Here is a 21,262-nt window from a genome sequence, read left to right as displayed (position 1 = left end):
CAGAGAGAGTTGGTGGTGTGACCAGGTCCCACGGTTAATGAGTGGCAGGGGAAAAGCCCAGGTTTGAATGCAGGTTTAACTGACTCATGCTTTGCCCCTCCCACCTGTTACCCGTTTCTCTCCGGGAGGGTCTTACTTCCTGGGCAGAGGTTCCATTTTTCTGCACATTACTTCCTTATGACCAACCTTGCCCTCCCTGTAGTACACAGGCTACTAGAGGCTGGAACCTGCCAGGACTTGTCCAGGTGTCCTGTGACATGTTTGCAGAGTGGAGAATGGGAACAAATTGGGAAATTTCCCTGTATGCAAAGAGTTTGTCATCCAGGTTTGGGGAAAGGCTCACACTGGGTTTCAGCATCTTCCAGAGTGTCACAAAACTGCTTTGCCAGCACACTGGTTTGCATGTAGCAGGTTGAAAAGTTCAGGCTCCCCCAAACAATCCCCCCCCCTCTCTCTTTCTCTCTCTCTCTCTCTCTCTCTCTCTCTCTCTCTCTCTCACACACACACACACACACACACACACACATTAAGTTCAAGTCCAGAAAATTTCCAGTCTTAAGCTGCTAAAATGAAATTTCTTGATTGATGTCAATAGGAAAGAGAGCATCTTGAGGCAAAATTCCTGTGGCCAGAACATGTTTCTTGTCCCTTCTGGTGGGTCTGGGTCATGGTCAGACTATACCCACCTCACTCACTCCCATTCATTCACACCCATTCCCGTTCATGGGTGGGAGTGACAGTTGAAGGTGGAGCCTTCCCCTCCAGCTCGCTCCTCTACTCACTGGCCGTGATCTTCCCAGCCAGGCAGGACCTAGAAACTTTTGCACTCAGACCACTGGAAAGAAATTAGCAGGCTCTAGGTTGATCTTGCTCTTTTCCAAATCCTTAAGCATCACCCACTTATTAAGGAGGGACCTAGGAGTTCTTTGCCTCTGTGACCATACCCTTGGGAAGGTCCCCTCTCCCTACAGCTTCTCCCAGAGCTTGGCCAAGGAATACCAGGCTTTTGTCCTGTCCCGCTTAGGAGAGACGGAGGGAAAGGAATGAGCCCAGGCTAATGGTTCCAGTTGCTATAGGGATGTGTGCCTATCTATTCTGCTAGATTCTTCAGAAGCCTCAGGGTTGCTTGAACCCACAGCTTATCTGTTTTAACAGGTGGGCCAAGAGTAACACGCCTGGCAGAGTTCACCTTCTCAGTCTCCGCGCTCACCGCCTGGCAGACCTGATCTCCCTGGCAGCAATGTCCTCTATCATCTTCCAAGCTTCCGAGGGGAGGGGCGGAGGCTGGGGCCAGCCAGGGCAGGCAGGGCTGCCGGAGGAGCAGCAGGTTGTTGTGCCCTTGCCGCAGCCAGAGCAAGCTGGGGCCTCCCTCTGATGCTGTCTTTGGGGTATGCCTCCTGCTCCAGATTCAGGTTCCACCACCTCCACCCTCTTTCAGGGAGCATGACTCTATTCCTCTGCCCCCCCCCCATATTCTTAACAGGCTACCCCCTGCCCCCCATGCCTAACCCTTTCTGTAAGAACCGAGCAGACCTGGGCTTGAATCTCAACCACCACTTACTAGCTATGTGGCCATTCACTGCTTACTGTTTTCAAGCCCAGTTCCCACATCTATAAACAGGATCATCACATCTGCCATCACATCTGTACCATAGGCAAAAGAGCTACTGATTCTGGGACAAAGTTAATGCTCAGCAGTGGCCATCCTTGGTCCTTCTGACAGCAGTCTCCGGGCCAGTCTCCTCTTGCCAGAGTTCACCCTGGAGGTGGCTGTGAATCACCATCACACCTACTCTGTGACCTGGGAGTCTGGCAGGAATCATGCTCCCCCTGTTCCCTGAGCCTCATCTCTGGTGCCTCACAGCAAGCCGCACCGCCCCCCCCAACTGGGCCAAGGAGTCCACCTCCCTCAAGGCCAACCCCAGACAAGGCACGATCCCTCTGAGGATGGGGCTGAGAGCAGGGCTAGGTGGGGGTGCTCCCTGCAGACAGCAGGGAGATATCCGATTGAGCTTCATGGGACTGGCAAATACGGCAATGACTCCTACCGAATTTTTTTGCATCAATGAGTGGAAGCAGGGACACCCTGAAGACCATAAGTTAAATAAATATCATGACTGGCTTTGGGAAAATCATGAAAAATTAAGTCTGTCTTAAAACTGTGAAATTTTCAAACTCCTTTTTTCATGCACCGCTTTGATTCTTCAGAGCTCCATTAAACCAACCAACTACTTTTCCAAGCTTATAGATTTTAATCAACCCAACCAGAGACCCAACTAGAGACCTAATTACACCCCACTTCTCACCCCACTGTTCTTGGTGACCTTTAGCACATCAAGGCTGGTTGACAAACAAAACCCAACAACAACAAAGGAAGCACTGAGCCAGCCAGGCCGAGGGATTCAGAGCAGAAAAATCCCCAGGGCAACTTTTTCCTGGGGGGAGGGGGGGCACACTCGACTGCAGAGACCCCCTCGCACGGAGCAGAGCCCTTCAGGAACCCTCAGCGCACGAGCGGCCTGAATAAATAAATGAACCTCCCCTCAGCGCTGGGTCTGAATCAGGCCGCGCCAACCTCTGGGCCAGACCCCCGCTTCCACCTTGGGGACACCCTCCCTCCCGGGCTTCCCGCCCCCACCGCCCGGGCTCCGGGAATCGCGGGCGGAGGCTGGGGAGGGATGGGGCCGGGAGGCGGCCTCCCGGGGTGCTTGGGGGACACGCCCTCCTGCCAGGCGGGGTCGCAGGCAGCCTCGGGCCGGCCCAGGCGGGGCCCCCCGCGCGCGGGGCGGGCGGCTCCTGGGCGCGGCGCGCGGCTCTCGGGTCCCAGCCAGGGCACGAGCGCGCCCGGCGTGCGCGCGGGCCCGAGGGCGGCGGGACCATGGCCGAGGGCGCGGCGCCGCGCCTGGGCAGCCTCGCCGTCTTCGCCCGGGACGACTTCGAGGACGACTGGCGCCGGGTGGCCAGCGGCGGCTTCGGCCAGGTGTTCCAGGCGCGGCACCGGCGCTGGCGGACCCAGTTCGCCGTCAAGTGCTGCCCGGGCCTCCTGCCGGACGCCGCCAGGTACCGCGCCGCCTCGCGCGGAGGGGAAACGGGGCGCAGGGGTTCGGGGGAGGGGCCTCCGGCCGAGGATTGCCCCAGCGTTCCCGAGCTCTGCCCCGGGCCGGCTCCCAGCCCGGCGTGGCTTTGCCCTGGGCCTGAGTGCAGCGGGCGCGCTCCTGTGCGCGGAGCCCACAGGGAACTGCCCTCCGAACCGGTCCTGCCCCCTTCCCAGCACCTTCTTCCTCCCGGGTGCAGGGTGGTGAGGACTGCTCTCAGTGGCCCTCTGCCACCCTCCTACCCACCCTCAAAATCTCAGGGCAGGCAGGGCTGGGCCGGCTGGGAGGCTGTGGCCCTTGGCTCAGTGATGCTCGGTGACCTGGGGAAGCATGTCCCCTTTCTCACAGCCACCTCCGGTGGCCCCCCACCCAGGAGTGCAGGCTGGAGGAGGCCTGGGCTTGGGATCCCGTCCAGCCGCTTGCTGGCTCTCACAGGTCCTGCTCACAGGTCAGGCCTGGAGAGCGGCCATCACCGCCCGCCTTTGTCTTGGGCTCCTCCCCAGTCTCTCACCTGCACCTCTTTCCCACTGTTTCCGCCTGTCTCTGCCTTCCCACTGATGGACTCCAGCCTCATTCCCACTGGGTTTGTCTCTCTCCAGAGGCTCCTGGGCCTTCAATTAGAGGGCCTGGGCGGGAACATCTCCTGCTGGCATCTCACGGGGGTGCTCTTTGTCCTGTTCTCTGAGTCCACCGTGCAAGCTCCCAGGGCACAGCGTCAGGGCCCACACATTCCAGCCAGCCCCTTCCTGATGGTCAGACTCCCCCGCCTCTTCATGAATAAGGGCAAGTGAGCCGGCCCCGACTCACCCACCTTCCCCCCTTAACACCCTCTGGAGTAGAGTAGAGGCAGATTATTCCGGGATTTGTCCAAATCATCTACAGCCTTTGGAGAAAGATCAGGGGAAACAGACGGCGCTGACAGACGACAGCGTTAGACACTGACAGTAACTTCTGCCACCTTCCTTCCCCAGCCCCGGGAACCCCCTGGGAAGAGTGGGCTGAGGGGCTTCATGGGAATTGGTGCCCGCTGTGTGTGGAGTCCCATACTAGATTTACCTGTTACTTCACTGGACCTCCCTTCATCTCCTATTCATTTACTCCCTTGGCAAATGCTTAGCGCCCTCTTACTGTATGTCAGGCGCTGGGCTAGCCCCCGAGGTGCAGTGATGAGTGCAACAGACACTGCCCCGTTCCCCCCCCTGGGGGGGGGATACATTAATCAGCTAACCCACGTGTAAGTGTGAGTGTACCACAAGAGAGGAGAGGTTTATGGTTCTGTGAGAGCTTCCTAACAGAGCTTGGCTGAGATCAGAAAAAGGCTTTCCTGAGGAGATTACACTTGAGTTGCTATGTGAAGGGTGAGTTAAGAAGGTAAAGAGAAGAGAACTTTCCAGGGAGAAGCAATGGAATGTGCCAAGGGCCTGTGGCAGGGGGGAACACTAAGTAAAGGCTGGAAAGTGGCTCTTGTGGCTGGAGTTGAGAGAGAGGGAGCAGTGGAAAGCTCTGAAGGATTTGCAGTCAGGTGGGGTTGGTGGCGACAGGGAGGAATTGACCAGAATTGCAGGATGGAGACTGGATTGGAAGGGTGGAGTAATGCTGGTCCAGTTAAGAGACTGTTGCCATCATTCAGGCAGGGGCCTAGTAGAGTCCAGACTGGTGTGTTGGCGGTCAAGTGAAAGGGAGAGATTACACAATATTTAGGAGGTAAAATCCACTCAACTTCGTGCTGGGTTGGCTCTGGGGCCCACAGTGAGGAGGGGAGTGTCCAGGTTAGCTTGATGCCTGGCTTCCCCACAGAAACAAGGATCCCCTAGAATGTCTATTCTGTGAGAGCAGAGTCTGTGTCTGTTTTGTTCACTACCCTGTCCCCAGTGCCTGGCACATAGTTGGTGTTCAATAAATATTTGCTGAATTGTATTGTTGACAGTTAACAAAGCAAAACATGAAAAAAGGCCCAGGTTTGGAGAGGAAGGCCATGAGTTCAGTTCTGTGCATGCTGAGAAGAATTGTCAAGTAGACTTCAGAGTCAAGGTCTGAGCTAACGATATTAAAATTTGTGAGTCATTTGTTAAACGTAATTGGAGCTAAGACATGGATAACATTTATTCATTTTAAGCACCAAGTGAAGAAGCCAAAATTTCTCCCTTCATGGAGTTTATAATCTAATGGAGGAAGACAATAAAAAAGTAAACAAACAAACAAATAAATAATTTGATCTATAGCGCTTACAACCACTTGATATTTTCTTGATTAGAATACCTAAGGAGAGTTGAGTAATCTGATCTTCCAAGAACACATTTGATCTAGGAATAGAAATGTCGTGGCCATCTGTGTATGGGCGATAAAGATTGCCAGAGTTGGGGTAGGGTTGCTAGTTTATATAGACTTGAAATCCTTACTAATTAGGTATCATTCCAGTAGAGATTTGAAACAAAGAAGGAGCAAGCTATGTGGCTCTTAGGGAGAGGTATTCTAGGCAGAGGGAACAGCAATGCAAAGGTCCTGAGGTGAGAATATGCTTGACATGGTGGAGTGGCAGCAAGAGGCCAGTTTGGCATGAACAGAGTCAGGGAAGGTGTGATTAGTAGGAGAAAAGATCAGGGAGCTGTGTCTGGGGACAGATCATGTGGGGCTTTGTAGGCCATTGTAAGTACTTCGGCTTTTACTGTGACTGAGAAGAGAGCCCCCGGAAGGGTCTGAGTAGAGTAGTGACATGCTCCGACTGACATTTAAAAAGTGTCACTCTGGCTGCTGGGTTGAGAATAGATGGTGGAGGGGAAGGGAGAGAAGCAGAGAGGCAGGCAGGAGGCTTGGGCCACGATGCCAATGGGTAGAGGTGGAGAGAAATGGTCAGGTTCTTGCTTTATTTTAAAGGTAGAGCTGACAGGATGTGCTGGGACTGGTTGTGGAAAGAAAAGAAAGAGCCGATTCAAGGATGACACCAAGACCTTTGAGGACTAAGAGATGGAGGCCCCGTTCACTGAGATGAGGGAGGCTGAGGGAGAAGCAGGTTTTAGGGGGGAATCTCTAGACTCGTTAAGTGTCAAAGATTGCCTAGAGACAGAGCACAGAGTGAGAAGAAGGAGAGGGCCTGGGGCTGGGGCTAGTGGTCAAGAAGCAGAGAGGAGGTGACCAGAACGAGAGGCAGAAATCCTGCAGAATGTCAGCACACAGCTGAGGTAAGTGAATATTTCGAGAAAAAAAGAGTGAGAGATCTGACCTGTAAACCGAGAACTAAAAGTTGTTCATAGACTAGAACAACATGGGGTCGTTGGTGACCATAGCAACAGCTGTTCTGTGAAGTGCTGAGACCAGAAGCCAGATGAAAGGGGGCAGTGGGAGATGAGAAAAAGAGTGAGACCACAGGCACGACCAACGCTGTCCAGAAGCCGGGGTGCAGAGGGGAGCTGTGCAATTCCTGTTCCAGCTCAGTCAGGAGACTGAGGTGCAGGGCTGGCCTGCTGAAGGGCACACGGAGAGCAAGTGGTGAAACTGGGATTTGAATCAGGGCCCAGCACCCTCGGATCCCTTGTTTTTTTTTTCATTTCATGCCAGGTGTCTCAGTTCCTGAGAACTCAAAAGAACACAAAGAGCAGATAAAAAAGATTGCAGAGGTAGAGGGGAGCTCTCTGGAACAATAGGGAAGTAGAGGCAAGGACTGGAGAACCAGGACTGACCAGCCTGCCTAGATTCCAGGAAGAGCAGGTGGCTTTTCCTGGAGTTCGGGAGCACCTGGCTGGCTTCCCAAGGAGGCCCTGTGAGCATATTTCCAGCAGCTTCTGGCTGCAAGGCCAACAGCACTTTGCAAATACTGTGCTTTCAAAACTGTCATTTCTCCCTAACCTTCAGTCTCAATCCCCAAACAATCTGTAATGATTTGCATGTTCACTGCTCTGTGGACACACTGAGTGAAAAGAGAGAGAAGGGCCCAGCTGGGTGTGGCTCAGCGGTTGAGCATTGACCTAAGATCCAGGAGATCAGGGTTCGATTCCTGGTCAGGGCACATGCCCAGGTTGGGTGCTCGATCCCCAGTAGGGGGTGTGCAAGAGGCAGCCGATCAATGACTCTCATCATGGATGTTTCTATCTCTCTCTCTCCCTCCTCTCTTTGAAATCAATAAAGATATATAAAAATAATAATAATAAGAGCAAGAAGGTTTGCAAATGCTTATTTTCTAAGGCCTTCCCTTAAGTCTTGACTTGTGTTAAATTCAACCAAGACGTATTGTGCTGTGCGTGGTAATGCACTATGGGGAGCACCTACATGAATAATTACAGTTTATCCAGAGCACCGGTACCAGGCAGACATGCAGTTCCTGCTGCCAGTGAGGAGCAATGCAGGGACGTGCTGGGGCTACCGCACCAGCCTGCACCACGTGAACCATGGGGAGAAAGAGGAGTGAAGGAGGGAGGAAGGCAGGCAGAGACCTTGGACGTGTATGTAAAAGAATATACTAAAATATTAACAGAGGCCAAATTTGGAAGGTTAGAATACTGACAATTTAATTTTTTTCTTTACAACTCCCTGTATTCCCTAGATTCTCTACAAGGTATATGTCTTACTTTCATAATCAAAATGGCAATAGATAATATTTTAAAACCAAGCAGGAGGCATAGCATCAGTCCTTGGGGGCCTGCAGTCTGCTGGGGGAGACATAGACAAGCGGCCAGAATACATGGCCGGCTTTCTGTGGCCACTGCTATTAGAACGGACTTCTCCTAAACTTGCCAACTCTTTTGCCGTCTGCCTTTTCCTGCTGGCTGCCCAGATCCCAACCCGTGCGTCCTCCTGGGCATCTTTTCAGGTCTCTCCTTCCTCCCCTTCGAGCCCACGAGCTCCCTAGGCTCCTCTGGGTCTGCACAGCCTGGCGTCAAGCCTACTCTGTGTGTTCTGCTGGTTGCTCTTGTAATAAAGGGGTCACTCCCCACCATCTCCCCCCTCCCCTCCCCCCCCACCCTCCACAGCTCTGATGTGAACTACCTCATCGAAGAAGCGTCCAAAATGGAGAAGATCAAGTTTCAGCACATTGTGTCCATCTACGGGGTGTGCAAGCAGCCCCTGGGCATTGTGATGGAGTTCATGGCCAACGGCTCCCTGGAGAAGGTGCTGCCCACCCACAGCCTCTCCTGGCAGCTCAAATTCCGCATCATCCATGAGACCAGCCTGGCCATGAACTTCCTCCACAGCATTAAGCCACCTCTGCTCCACCTGGACCTCAAGCCAGGCAACATCCTCCTGGACAGCAACATGCATGTCAAGGTAACAACCCCGGTAATCTCTGCCCCCCTTTTACTCTGGAATCTCCTCCAGGTGAGCAGGATTATCTACCTGTCTGACTGGCCTGTCAAGAGTTTTAAGCAGCTTCCTTCATGGACAAATTTGAAGGTGGCAATCACACCCAAAACAGAGGCGGATGAGCAATGAAATTGGAGCATGAAGCGGGGCATCGGGATGCCTGCAATAACCCCCTCTGGGCCTTAGTCTTCCATTTCCAATGTGGGTAGAAGAATCTCTATCCTTCCCGTGCTTTGCTTCAGGTGGGGCTGTGTGTAAATGAGATGACCCTATAGAAGATCATGTGGCCGTTTTCTTCAGTTCCTAAAACACGTCACACTCCTTTTATGCCCCAGGACTTTTGCATGTTCTGTTCTCGCTGTCAGGAGCAGTGCTCCCCCACTCCCCTCTTTATCTAACAAAGGACTACTCATCTTTCAGCTCTCAGCTTAAACATCCCCTCCCCAGGGAGGTTTTCCCTGATCTGCCCCGCAGGCCCCTGTAGAATACTCTTATTGTGTTGCTAACCCCAACTGTAAGTATATAATCATGTGAAACGTCTTCATTAGTGACTATCCCTTATCTGAATAACCACTTAGGACAGTAATAAGTGTGAGGGTTCTCATCTTCTCTATTTGCTGCCTCATCCTCAGTACCCGGCCTAGTAGGCACTCAGGGAATGATCACTTGGCATGTGACTAAATCAATGGATGGAGGCAAAGAAGGCATACCTATCCGTGGTATAAATGCTTCAGGGTCTGTGGAGATGGGATGAACAGAAGCTCACCAAAGACAGCAGCTTATCCATAGTCCCTCTGGATAAAGGTCACACCTACCAAGCACTTACTGTGTGCCAGGCATTATAGATGAGGAAACTGAGGCTCTGAAAAGATAATAACCTGTCCAGGGTCCTTCAGGTCCTACATGGTAGAGCTGGGAGAGAGCCCATGCTCTTAGCCACTGCACTGTACTGGACAAGGGTGAGACACCAGGCAGTTTTCTGGAGGCAAGACTGTTGTCCCCTGTCCCCACTTCTATCTTCCTCCCAGATTTCGGACTTTGGCTTGTCCAAGTGGATGGAACAGTCAACCCGGATGCAGTACATCGAGAGGTCAGCTCTGCGGGGCACCCTCAGCTACATCCCCCCTGAGATGTTCCTGGAGAGTAACAAGGCCCCAGGGCCCAAATACGATGTGTACAGGTGAGAGGGAGGCTGGGCTCTATCTCCATACCCTGGACGTAGCTTATCACCACCCTGCCTGGACCCCATGGCCCAAAGGGCAGGGCAGGCATGAGGGATGAGGTCCAGCCCTCTCTACCCACGTGGGAGGGAGAGTATGGAGAGGGACTCTGGCTGGAGAGGATTTATCTGAGATTGTGTGGTCCATGGGGTCCCCCTGACCTGGTGACCATGGGTATCTGAGAAAGTCACTCAGGCAGCACTTTCCCCATCTGTAGCTTCGGGATTGTCATCTGGGACATCCTCACTCAGAAGAAACCATATTCAGGTAGCAGACAACGGTGGAATCCTCAGATGGGGTCCTGGAAGGGGTTGTGGGAGGGCTGAGGGTTTGTGGGGGCCAGGCTTCCAGCTCTGATTCCTCCCCTTTCAATGTGCTCCTCCTGCACCTCCCACTCCCTCCCTGCTACCAAGAATGCCAGGGAAACAACTATCAGGAAACTGGGATAACCCAGCAATGTTGAAAGCCAATTTCATAAGTAGGTCAGTTGGTCAGCTCTGCTATCTTTGGACAGCAAAGGTCTGTAGGGTGGGGTCATCTCTGGTCTTGGCTTAGGAGGTGGCTGGAGCTGGACCAGAGACTTAGAACCTAAAGTGGGCCTGCAATCTAGCTCTTTAGTCCCCATGCATTCATGGAGGCCCTGCTGGGTGCTCCACCCTGTGAGGATCCCCAGAGCGCCTCTGCCCCCCGCCCCTCCCTCCCAGTACCCGCACAGCCTGGGCCTCCTCTCTCAGGCCTCAACATGGTGAACATAATCATCCGCGTGGCTGCGGGCATGAGGCCCTCCCTACAGTCTGTCTCCGATGAGTGGCCAGGGGAGGCCCAGCAGATGGGGGACCTGATGAGGCGCTGCTGGGACCAGGACCCCAAGAAGAGGCCCTGCTTTCCAGGTTCTCTTCCGCCAGCCCTGCCCGGGGATGGGGAGTGGGGTGGGGCTGGGGTGGGCGGGGCCAGGAGAGGAGATGGTGGAAGCTCCAGGCCAGTCCTGAGGGCTCTGCAGAGAGAGGCCTGCATGGCTCCAGGGCAGAGTCTGCACCCAGTGCTGGGAGGGTGGGGGCGGGGCAGGGCAGCTGAGGACTGTGGTGGTCTGGTCTGGGAGTTGCCTGGCTCCCCTGTGGGAAATGAGTAGAAGCCCCTGTTACGGGAGGCAGCTGGGCCTGGCTCTGCTGCTTCCCAGTTCTCCAGTTATAGTGTCCTCATTTGTAAAATGTCCCCAGGCCAGGAAATCACTGAAAACATGCACATGTGTGGATGTGAGCATCTTAGAGACCCCCTAGCCTTCCCCTCCTTTTATGGAAAAGGCCTGACCCTCAGAGGGTCGGTGACCTGCCGTGTGGCCCCGCTGAGCAAGGCTGCATCCGTCTGTGCATGCTCAGATGTGTGTGAGCCCAGGAATAGATTTTGGGGTGGGGGCACAAGAAATGTAGGGTATCCAAAATGGTGAAGGACTGCTAGTCAGCCTGCTTCTCCTTTCCCTCTCTCTCACGGAGCAGACATCACTGTTGAGACAGACATGCTGCTGTCCCTGCTCCAGAGCCCGGTGGCAGACCCCGAGAGCGAGGCCCTGGCCAGGAAGGTGTCCTGCAAACCGTCTCTCCGCCAGCCCCGGGAGGTGGGTGCTGTGAGCTGGGCATGGTCCGTGGTGGGCACTGAGGGGCGCCTGGCTGAAGGGGAGGGGGGAACCCGGTCCATACAGTGCCAGCCAAGCCAGGCTGCCCACTTGGAGACCCCTTTTCCTAAGTAGTCCAAAGGATCTCTAAGGGCTAGTGGTGGTCGTGGCTCAGCCACTGAGAAAGACGGGCCTTCCTTTTCTCACATGTGTGGGATGAGGCAGAGCCCTGTCCTGCAGAGGGAGACCTCGGCTCCCCCGGGCTTCCCCACCGTGGTCATCAGTGCCGTCACTCAGTTCTCCTGTCCATTCCCTATCATGCGAGCCAGCCTTGGTTAGTGTGGGTTCCCGGCTCAGCCCCACAGCCACCTGCTTTCTGTGTGGCCCAAAGGGAACACAAGGCCCTGGGCCACCTCTTTCTGGCTGGGTCTCACTGGTCAGGGTTTTCTTCTAGACCCAGGTGGTAGGAGTGGCATAGGAGGGGGTCTCTGAGGACACAGTGGGCTGAGTCCTAACAGTGGTGGAGGGTACTGGAGAGGGGGAAGGAGTGGAAGATGGCATGGGCCGGAACTGCCCCGCTGATCCACCCGTGGCTTCTGTTCTCCCTCCCCAGGGCAGTGAGGAGGTCAGCCTGGAGCTGACGGACAGCGGTGAGTCCGGAGTGCACAGTGGGAGCCAGGAATTCCTGCTGAAAGTGGAATCAAACCATGCCCTTCCCCATTCTCCCTGGCCCCTTCCTCCTCCCCAGGAATTAGAAAATGAAAAAACAAAAACAATTCCTGGGCCTCCCTAGACTAATGAAATCAGAATCTTAGGGGGAGGGCGGGGGGGGGGGGGGGGGCTGGCAGTAATTTTTTTTTTTTTTTTTTTTAAGAAATTGTTGCTTTTGATTCTAATATACCACTGGGCAGAGCAGGAAAAAGTGGGCCCTAGTGGCCTCAGGAGTTCAGATCACAGCTCCACAAACTTATTTTAAACTCGCATTTATTTGTGCCAGGCACCCCTCTGAAAGTTCTCACCTACGTAATTTGTCCTCACAACGGCAGTATGAGGTGGGCATTGTCTGTGCCCCATTTAAGGATCAGGAGCTGGAGGCTCAGAGTCAGGGGGTTGGCTAAGGCCACGTGATGCTGAGGGATGGGGTCAGGGTTGGCAGCCAGGCCCCCTGCCTGTTCTCATGGGGAGAACTTCCAGTCAGTTCTCTAGACAGTGGATCCTTCACAGAGACCTGTGGTGTCAGGAAGGCCACTTCTACAGCTTCAGTTCCCGGGTGGTACTTCCGGGAGGCCGGGGGTGGTCGAGATGACCTCTGGGCAGGTCAGAGGCCCTTTCTCAACCCCACCTCTCTCCCGGCAGACTCAGGAGACCGCTTGAGGCGGGCTCTGCAGCTGTCGGACAGTGAGAGCCTGGTCCCCAGTGACGAGGAGCTGCGCGTCTATGAGAACAAGGTCACCCCCCTCCACTTCCTGGTGGCGCAGGGCAGCGTGGAGCAGGTGAGGCTGCTGCTGGCCCACGAGGTTGACGTGGACTGCCAGACGGCCTGCGGCTACACACCCCTGCTCATTGCGGCCCAGGACCAGCAGCCTGAACTGTGTGCCCTGCTCCTGGAGCATGGGGCAGATGCCAACCTGGCCGATGAGGACGGCTGGGCCCCGCTGCACTTCACAGCCCAGAATGGGGATGACCGCACCGCCCGCCTGCTCCTGGACCACGGGGCCCACGTGGATGCCCAGGAGCACGAGGGGTGGACCCCATTCCACCTGGCTGCGCAGAACAACTTTGAGAACGTGGCACGACTTCTCGTCTCCCGTCAAGCTGACCCCAACCTGCGTGAGGCTGAGGGCAAGACCCCCCTCCACGTGGCCGCCTACTTCGGCCACATCAGCCTGGTCAAGCTGCTTACAGGCCAGGGGGCTGAGTTAGATGCTCAGCAGAGGAACCTGAGGACACCTCTGCACCTGGCTGTGGAGCGAGGCAAAGTGAGGACCATCCAACACCTGCTGAAGAGTGGGGCGGCCCCTGATGCCCCTGACCAGAATGGCTACAGCCCACTGCACACCGCGGCTGCCAGGGGCAGCTACCTCATCTGCAAGATGCTGCTCAGATATGGGGCCAGCCTTGACCTGCCGACCCAGCAGGGCTGGACGCCCCTGCACCTAGCAGCCTACAAGGGCCACCTGGAGATCATCCACCTGCTGGCTGAAAGCCACGCAGACCTAGGGGCTCCTGGTGGCATGAAATGGACGCCCTTGCACCTGGCCACCCGCCACGGGGAGGAAGAGGTAGTGGCAGCGCTGCTGCAGTGTGGGGCTGACCCCAATGCCGCTGAGCAGTCAGGCTGGACGCCCCTCCACCTGGCGGTCCAGAGGGGCGCCTTCCTGAGCGTCATCCACCTCCTGGAGCACCATGCAGACGTCCGTGCCCGCAACAAGGTGGGCTGGACACCTGCCCACCTGGCCGCCCTGAAGGGCAACATGGCCATCCTCAAAGTGCTGGTCAAGGCCGGCGCCCAGCTGGACATCCAGGCTGGGGAGGGCTGCACACCCCTGCAGCTGGCCCTGCGGAGCCAAAAGCAGAGCGTCATTGCCTTCCTGGAGGGCAAGGAGCCCTCGCTGGCCATTGTGGGCAGTGCTGAGCCTGAGGACCAGACAGAAGTGTAGATAGCCTGGGGAATCCTCACCATAAGGGGTTGGGGAAGTGATGCTGGGCTCTGGCTGGGCCCCTTCCCTGTACTTGCCACCTGCCCCTTCAACCTTGAGAAGAAACAGGAGTCTGGTCCCCTGGGTGATGGAGGGACAGGAAGAGTACACTGAGATTGCAGCTGGGAAGGACCCTGGCTTGGAGAGGCCCTTTCAACACCTTCTCCAAGTGTGTGTCTGGCAGACCCCGGTCTCCTCCTCCTGTACCTGGACTCCAGCCCCCAAAGTGAATTCCCTTCTCATACCCAAGACTCCTGCCACCTTGTGCCAGTGACCCCTGGCCTCGCTGGGCCTTTTGCATCCCAGGAACCCTCTTTGAGGACAAAGAGTGGCACAGAGGAGACAGAAATGCTCCTCCCCAACTCAGGTCTGTGTGACTTGAGCCCTTACCTGGATGGGGCCAGGAGAGACAGACACTACTTTGTACAGCTGCAGGAACTAAAAGTCCAGAGGACATTCTGCTTAGCATTGGAAGCCCAGCCATCCCCCTGCTGCTGCACTGACCACACCTTCCAGTGGCCCTGGTCCCAGTGCCTGGGTCTCCCACACAGCCTCTAGGAGGGGAAGGAAGGTGGTGCCCCGCCTGCCCACGAGTGATCCTATGTGCTCAGTCCCTGATCTCCCTGACCCTCCTTTGCTGTGTCCAGTTATATGGCTAAGTTCAAACCCCGAATTCAATAAAGCTGTGGATTTGTCTCCCCTTTACAGATGTACTGGCCAGTGGAGCTAGGTTGTATATAGGGGCCAGTAGTGTTAGTATGGGGTGTGTGTGCACTTGTGTGTGTGTGTAGTATGTGTATGAATTCACACAGGGAGGTGGCAGGGAGCAGATGCAGGCAGTAGGAGGGGTGGTGATGGCGAGGAGGAGGTTATCTGGGTTCCTTATGGAGCTCACAGGGCGGGCCTTTCCTGTCCAGCAGCAGCTTAGGGCTCTCTCCCGTGACCACAGCCTGGCCACCCATCAGCTGCCCTGTCCTGTCCTGCTGGTTATGGGGCAGGCTGGGACAGGGCTGGAACAAACCTTGTGTGACTGAGCCCTGGCTCAGCAGCCAGCTGGCATCTGCTTTCTCTCTGGCTCTGCCAGCGCTGGCAACCATTGGGAGGGGTGGAGCGGGGCTGCGGGTGGGGGCAGGACAGGTAACCTAGGGGTCCAATCCTGTCCTTCTGTACCTTTTCATACTGCTGGAGCAGCTCTTCAACTCCAGGGTGTTTTGTGATTGTCAGAGAAAAGGAACCTTCTGCCCCAATAATGGCCAGATCCACCCCCAGCCAGTTGGCAGACCCACCTATGTGTGCCACCCTCTGAGCTGGGTGCTGGGTCACTAGTCAGCAGCCTCACATCAGTGTGGGATGAGAGAAGCAAAGCAGAGGAAACCTGTTGCCGCATCTACATGCCAAGTTCATGAGTCATTTTCAGCAGATCCCGCAGCATTGTGTCTCCCATCCTGCGGTCTCTGGATTTTGGCACCAACCTCACGGGCCCTGAGCACTTCAGCCTACCAAGCTGCTGCCTAGGACCACCGCAGAGACACTTGGAGCAGCGCTGAGTTGGGTTGTGCCCTAGAGCAGTGGTTATAAATCAAGCCCGCACATTAGAACATTAGAATCTCCTGGGTGAGGTGTGTGTGTGGGGGGGAGCGGGCGGTGTAGAGGGGCTTATTCAATAAGTCAATACCTGGCTCTCCCCTTGACCAATTAAACCAGAATCTCCAGGTTAGCAGCGGGTGTTAGCTGGAGAGCAGCCAGGGCTGAGAACATCCACCAGGGGGCGTCCTGTGGTTTCTCTCTGTGCCTTTCCTTAGTGTGCCCAGGAAGACAGTCACTGGCTAGCAGCCCAGGGTGGTGGCCTTTTCCCCTCCTGGCTGGATGAGTGAGGAGTCCTGAGGACTAGGGCGGGGGGCACGCAGCAGACTATCCCACCCTCCTACTCCTTGCTGGCCGCCTGGCCCATTCTGCTTGTTCTCCCTGAGACTAAGCCTTAGGCAAGACTTGTAGTGGAAAATGTCCTGGGAGTTCTCGTTCCTGGAACATGCTGGAGCAGAAGAGAGAAGGGGAGGGGGCACAGTGCTGTTTGCTTCTGGAGCACTGAAGCCAGGGTCTGGCTCCAAGTCGAGGATTGGGAATGAACCAGAAAAGGGATGTGGGCTACATATTCACACCCAGGAGCCCAGGTCAGTCTAGGGAGTGGTCAGGAGTGAGCCTCAGAGGAACAACAGTGTGTCTTAGTCTATTGGAAAGAGGTTGAGGGAAGACCACAAAGAAAGGAGTTAGAAAATTAGATGATCCTTTTGCACCTATTGCCCTATGAATGGCAGGGATTCCATGGAGATTTGGACAAGACTAGCCCTAGGAATCATTTCAACTCAAGATCCCAGGGTCCAGGTTGAGATCCTATGAGCCCTGCTTCCTCTACTTCCTTCCTCCAAGAGATAACTGAGGTAGGGGCTTTAGGCCAGCTCTGGCCAACACAGCCCTTCACTGCCTACTAGCACCTTCTTGTCCCTTTCAACGCCCCCTTTCCCGACACAGACCCTTACAGACACACACAGCATCTACCTTGCATCCCATTTCAACAGCTGCCTTCCAGCGGGTTCCTAGGGATGTTTAGAATTGGATTATAGTGAGGCCCCTGAAATTCCCAAGGAGAGGGCGTCTAGTTGAATTTCAAACCCTGTTTAGGGGAAATTGAGGTCGGGGATAGGAGTTCCTCAATTTCCTGCTGCCCATCTCCAAATGGAGGTCCCATTGACCTTTTAAACTCCCTGTATCCCAGCTAAGCATTCCCTTGACCTCCACAGGCCTGCTCCTCACCCTTTATCCCTCTTGTTAGCTGAAGGTACCCAGACTCCCAACCTTGGAATTATTCTAGACCAGCCTGTCCAACAGAACTTTCTGGAAGGATGGAAACCTTCTCTACCTGCAACTGGTCAAGAGGAGAGCCACCAGGTCCCTGTGCTACTGAGCACTTGAACTGAGGCTAGTGTAATGGAAGAAACACGTTTTCCATTTCAGTAAGTTAAATTTAAGCAGCCACAAGGCAGTATATACTCTTCAAGATCCAACGTGCCAAACCCCCCCCCCCCCATGAGGCCTTCTCTGACTGGCGGCTAGAGACGGTCGCTCTGTACCCACACGCCCTGTGGTAAGGTTCAGGGAGCACCCTCCTTGCTCAGATGAGCCACGTCACTGTATTTGTTTATTTCTGCATTCCAGCCCTCCCTCGGTCTGTCATCCAGATTTACTGAATCAGACTATGGCTGCAGGGTTGTGGCTGTAAAGTAAGGGGCAGAGGGTAGTTGCCGGGCTGGCCTGAGGCCGGGTGGGAAGCTCTGGGGGACTGGGAAGTAGGCTTTGAAGACAGATGGATCTGGATGAAAATCCTGCTGTGCCATTGCTAGTGTGTGACCCTAGGTTGCTGGAACTTTCTGAGACTGTGTGTACCATCTCACAGCATGATGCTTATCTCACTGGCTGCTGGTCATAACTGAATCCGATGCTGTGGGTCAGAAGGGAAAGCAGTAAGCACTCAACATATTCGTTTCTCAGTTTCCCCCAAGTCAGAAGAATTTTTCCCTTGGAAGGAGGCGCCGGCAAGCCAGCTTTGAGGAGCCTTTTGGTAAGATGCTCATAGAAGCCACTGCCTACTTTCCTTTGCTGGCACACCCATGGGAGGAAGGGGCAGCCCTCCTGCAGTGCCTTGGTGTGGGCATACTGACACCTCTGGGGACACACCTAAAGCAGTGTCAGGTCAGCTGCAGGGCGGGGTCCCCCACTGTGGGTCTTGCCTGCTGACCCATAGCTTCGATGACCGTCCATAGTTTGGATGACCCTGAGCCCCAAGAGCCAGACATTGGGTTAGTGTTAGCAAAGCGAGGCGGCCATGTCTGCATCCACTGGGGAGGGGAGGGTCCAGGTCTGGTGTTGGGCCCTACTCTGCCTTCAGCTGGGCAAAGGCAGTGTGAGGGCTCAGCCTGCACAGAGAAGGGCAGGAGGATTAATACAGGGTGTGGCAAAAGTAGGTTTCCAGTTGTTAGCGTGGAAAATAATACCACAAATAATAATACAAGAATGAACTGTGTCTTGCGTACTCACAACTGGAAACCTGCCTTTGCTCACTGCTGTACAGCAGCTGCGGGAGGGCAGGCGGGTTGGAACCTGAGTTTGGAAGGGGCAGGGCTGGGGCAGTTCAGCTCTTTCTGCTCTAGACCGTGGAACTTGTCTCTTCCAGGTAATTTCCTCCCTCTCGTGCCCACCAGGCTTTCCCAGACCTGGACAAAGCGTGGAGCCCGGCTTCCGCAGAGTACACTCTCACGGGCCGTCAGGGTGGAATGTTTGGAGCTGGGCCTGGCTGGGAAAACCCAGAAGGTGCGCATGCCGGAGTTTTGTTTTTGCAAAATCCCAGCCCCACCCCGTGCCCCGAGTGGTGCCACCGCCCTCCCCTTACCTGACTCCCATCCTTCACTTCACCAGCGGCATCTGCCCCAGCTGCCAGGGAGGCTGCCTCCCTCGCTCCAGCCCCCCACACACTCCAGGTCTCGGGACAGAGACCAGGGGTGAGGATGGGAGAAAGCCCCAGGCAAGTACCGTGGTCCTGCAGCGTTTCCAATGGACATGGAGCTGCTTCGGCTCCACCCGGCAGTGAGAGGCCTCTCCACGCCCTCCAGGCCAAGTGTGCTGCCCAGCAGCTCTCACCAGCTTTATTTGCCAAGCAGCAGAGCTGGGATGGGAGAGGGAGTGGGAAGGTGTTCTTAGCAGACACCTCCTTCTCCCTGACTCCCAGAACCCCAAAAAGCCAGGGTGGGTCTCCCCTCCAAAGACGGTTTGCTCTCTCCCACTTCTTGCTTCCCCAGATGCCCCAGAGGCAGTTGGTTGGCAGAAAAAAACCTCCAGGCACAGGAGAGGTGCCCAGACTCTGGCCTCCTGCTGCTGAAGCCTCCTAGAAGCTGTACCCCCTGCCATGTCCCCCCCCCACACACACACACATACGCATTTGCTTGAGCAGCCAGGCTATTCACAGGCACCCAAGGGTGGCATCCTAAAAGTTTAGTGCTAAATGGATTTTTTTTCTCTATCTCCCTTTTAAAAAATCTTCTGACTATAGGAGCCTCCTCCCACTTTTCTCAGGGCTGGTCAGGAAATGGGTGGAGTGGACAGTGTGAGGCAATAGAGTCAGAAGACCTGGGTTCAAAGGCCAGCCTGCCACCCAGGCCACCACCCTTCCTGGAAGAGGCTTCTCCTCTGTAATAGGATCATATGGACCAGCCTCTGGTGTCATGGGGAGGACAGGCGTCATGTGGGGCGAGGGCCACCATGGAACTGCCTAGGTGGAAGCTAACACCACAGACACCGCTTGGGTCCTGGGGCTGGAAGGGCAGAGAGGTGGTGGGCCACAGGCTGGGCCATGTGCCTCCCTGGGACAGGGATGGTATGAGAAGGGATCAAGTAGGTGGGCACACTGCAAATCCCCAAGGCAGGCCAGTCCTCAGCATCCCTGGTTCCCTCCGTCCTGAGACCACCAAGGAAACAGGATCAGCAGTCACTCCTTCCAGGGACCTCCTGATCCGCCTTTCAGGAAGTCCTCCGAGCAGGCTTCTGCTCTCCCCAGTTTCCTACCTACTTGTTCCAGGCCAGCCCCACCAGGGCTGCTGCATCCCATGGCATCATCGTCACCTCAGTAAATGGTGCCCTGGCACTGGGCAGCCCACACCCGTGGCAGTGGTCCCCACACCCAGCCAGCGCTCTGCCCTGGGGTGCGGAGCTCTCACAGTCACCGTGTGACTAACACCCACTGTCCACTGTACTGAGCTCCGCAAAGGTGGAGGCCACGTCCACCCTCTTCACCATTTTATTCTCAGCACCTTGCTCAGGGCCTGCGGCACAATAGCTGCCCAATAAATATTCACTAAGGCATCAGCTAGGTGGGTGGATGGAGGAAGGGACACAGCTTTTCCTGCACTGTTAGCCTTCTCAATCCCCAGGACATCTCCCCAGCCCATGGCCACCTGGGACTCCTCCAGAACCCACTAGGGGAGGAATAAAGGCCCGAAGCTTTGAAGACTTGCAGTCACATGTGGACATCTGAGAAGACACAGGCAAGGTGCCCAGCAGTGCTTGACCAGAAAGGCTTACTCCTTAAGGGTGCCTCCTTGCTGTGCTCTTGGGGAATGGGGGAGGCTCCACCTGCTGTAAAGGCAGATGAACGATCCTTTGATTAAAAGGTTTACGAGAAAGGCAGACACGGGGAAAAGCAGAGAGAAGAGAAAGTCAGAGGGCTGTAGCCTGCCCAGCCTCTGGCTCTCTCTTTCCCATCTCGCTGTCAAGACGAAGGGGGGGCCATGGTCAGGGGTTCCCGGGAAAGAGCCAGAACCTGGGCCACCCACTCCCACCGAGGCGTTCCTGGGCCCCACACTCATTCCTTTGCCCTGAAGTACTGAGGGGGGAAGGGGTGGAGCCCAGCCCTCCCCCTGCCCACTCTAGCTGTCAGTCTGCTGTCTGGCAGAAAGACTTGAAGCTTCGTGACAGCTGTAGGCAACTTTCCCCATCCTGCCTCCCGCCCATGCCTGCCCTATTCCCCTCTCCCTGCCACGGCTCTCCCAAGCTGCTCCGAGGTTGCCTCCCTTCCCTCTCTCCCCCTCTCGTTCCCTCCCTCCCTCCCTTCTTTCCTTCCCGTTTTTCTCCCTCCCTTTGCCATCTCTTCCAGTAACCACATATGAAAAACCTGTGTGATCTCATAAGATTTCTAATGATGAGATGAGCTTTTAAGTTCCCATTCAGGTCAAGATCTCTTATAGATGGAGTGTGGTGTGTGCGTGTGTGTGTGTGTGTGCTGTGTGTATGTGTACATGTTGGCTATGGCATCGGTATCAGCAGCTGAGAGGTCCTTGGGGTTTCTAGCCCCCTTGGAGGGTCTGGTGCCTCCCCCAGAAGGTGGGCACTGGATTATTGCCCCCCTGCCCAGCTAAATGAGGGACCCGTTTTGCCCACCTTCTGAAATCCGGGTGTTCCTGGGGACAGGACCTCTCTCAGAGCTTAGGGATACGTTCAGGTTCAAGGAGATCAAAGTCCATAATTAAGTGTTCAGGGCAAGTTAAGTGCTCCAAACTTTGGTGCTAAAAATATTGTATTTAGCATGCAAATTATGCCCTGACAGCTCCCGAGCCTGAGCCGTGGGTGCCGGCGCCTTGTTTGTCAGCACTGCTGTTATTCTCAAGGGGTAAGAATATTCCTCCTTCGCTGGCTTGATTTGTATTTTACTTTTAAAAAGCCAAATTTCTGTTGTCAGATCAGTGCCCAGTCATGGCCCCAGAAGGCTTGGAGTTGAGACTGGCCTGGAGGCCGAGAGGA

The 21,262-nt window shown here is 55.3% G+C and overlaps 1 protein-coding gene across 1 annotated transcript; it reads left to right on the top strand.

Moving 5' to 3' along the window:
* Positions 1-2,878: 2,878 nt before the first annotated feature.
* On the top strand, positions 2,879-14,601 carry ANKK1 (ankyrin repeat and kinase domain containing 1). Its single transcript, XM_087822145.1, has 8 exons — positions 2,879-3,060; positions 8,060-8,354; positions 9,419-9,570; positions 9,828-9,877; positions 10,345-10,500; positions 11,104-11,222; positions 11,833-11,869; positions 12,576-14,601. The coding sequence occupies exons 1-8, from the start codon at positions 2,879-2,881 to the stop codon at positions 13,877-13,879; spliced, it is 2,295 nt and encodes a 764-aa protein (XP_087678271.1). The 3' UTR covers positions 13,880-14,601.
* The last annotated feature ends 6,661 nt before the right edge of the window (positions 14,602-21,262 follow it).

This window comes from Miniopterus natalensis, chromosome 11 (genome assembly GCF_054644295.1).
Source record: "Miniopterus natalensis isolate mMinNat1 chromosome 11, mMinNat1.hap1, whole genome shotgun sequence".
Lineage (NCBI taxonomy): Eukaryota > Metazoa > Chordata > Mammalia > Chiroptera > Miniopteridae > Miniopterus > Miniopterus natalensis.
This window is presented reverse-complemented; position numbering and strand designations above follow the sequence as displayed.

Coding starts and splice junctions, on each gene's coding strand:
- ANKK1 (XM_087822145.1), top strand. CDS start 2,879: ATGGCCGAGGGCGCGGCGCCGCGCCTGGGCAGCCTCGCCGTCTTCGCC. Junction 9,878..10,344: donor TCAGAAGAAACCATATTCAG/GTAGCAGACAAC, acceptor CTCCTCTCTCAG/GCCTCAACATGGTGAACATA. Junction 10,501..11,103: donor GAAGAGGCCCTGCTTTCCAG/GTTCTCTTCCGC, acceptor CTCACGGAGCAG/ACATCACTGTTGAGACAGAC.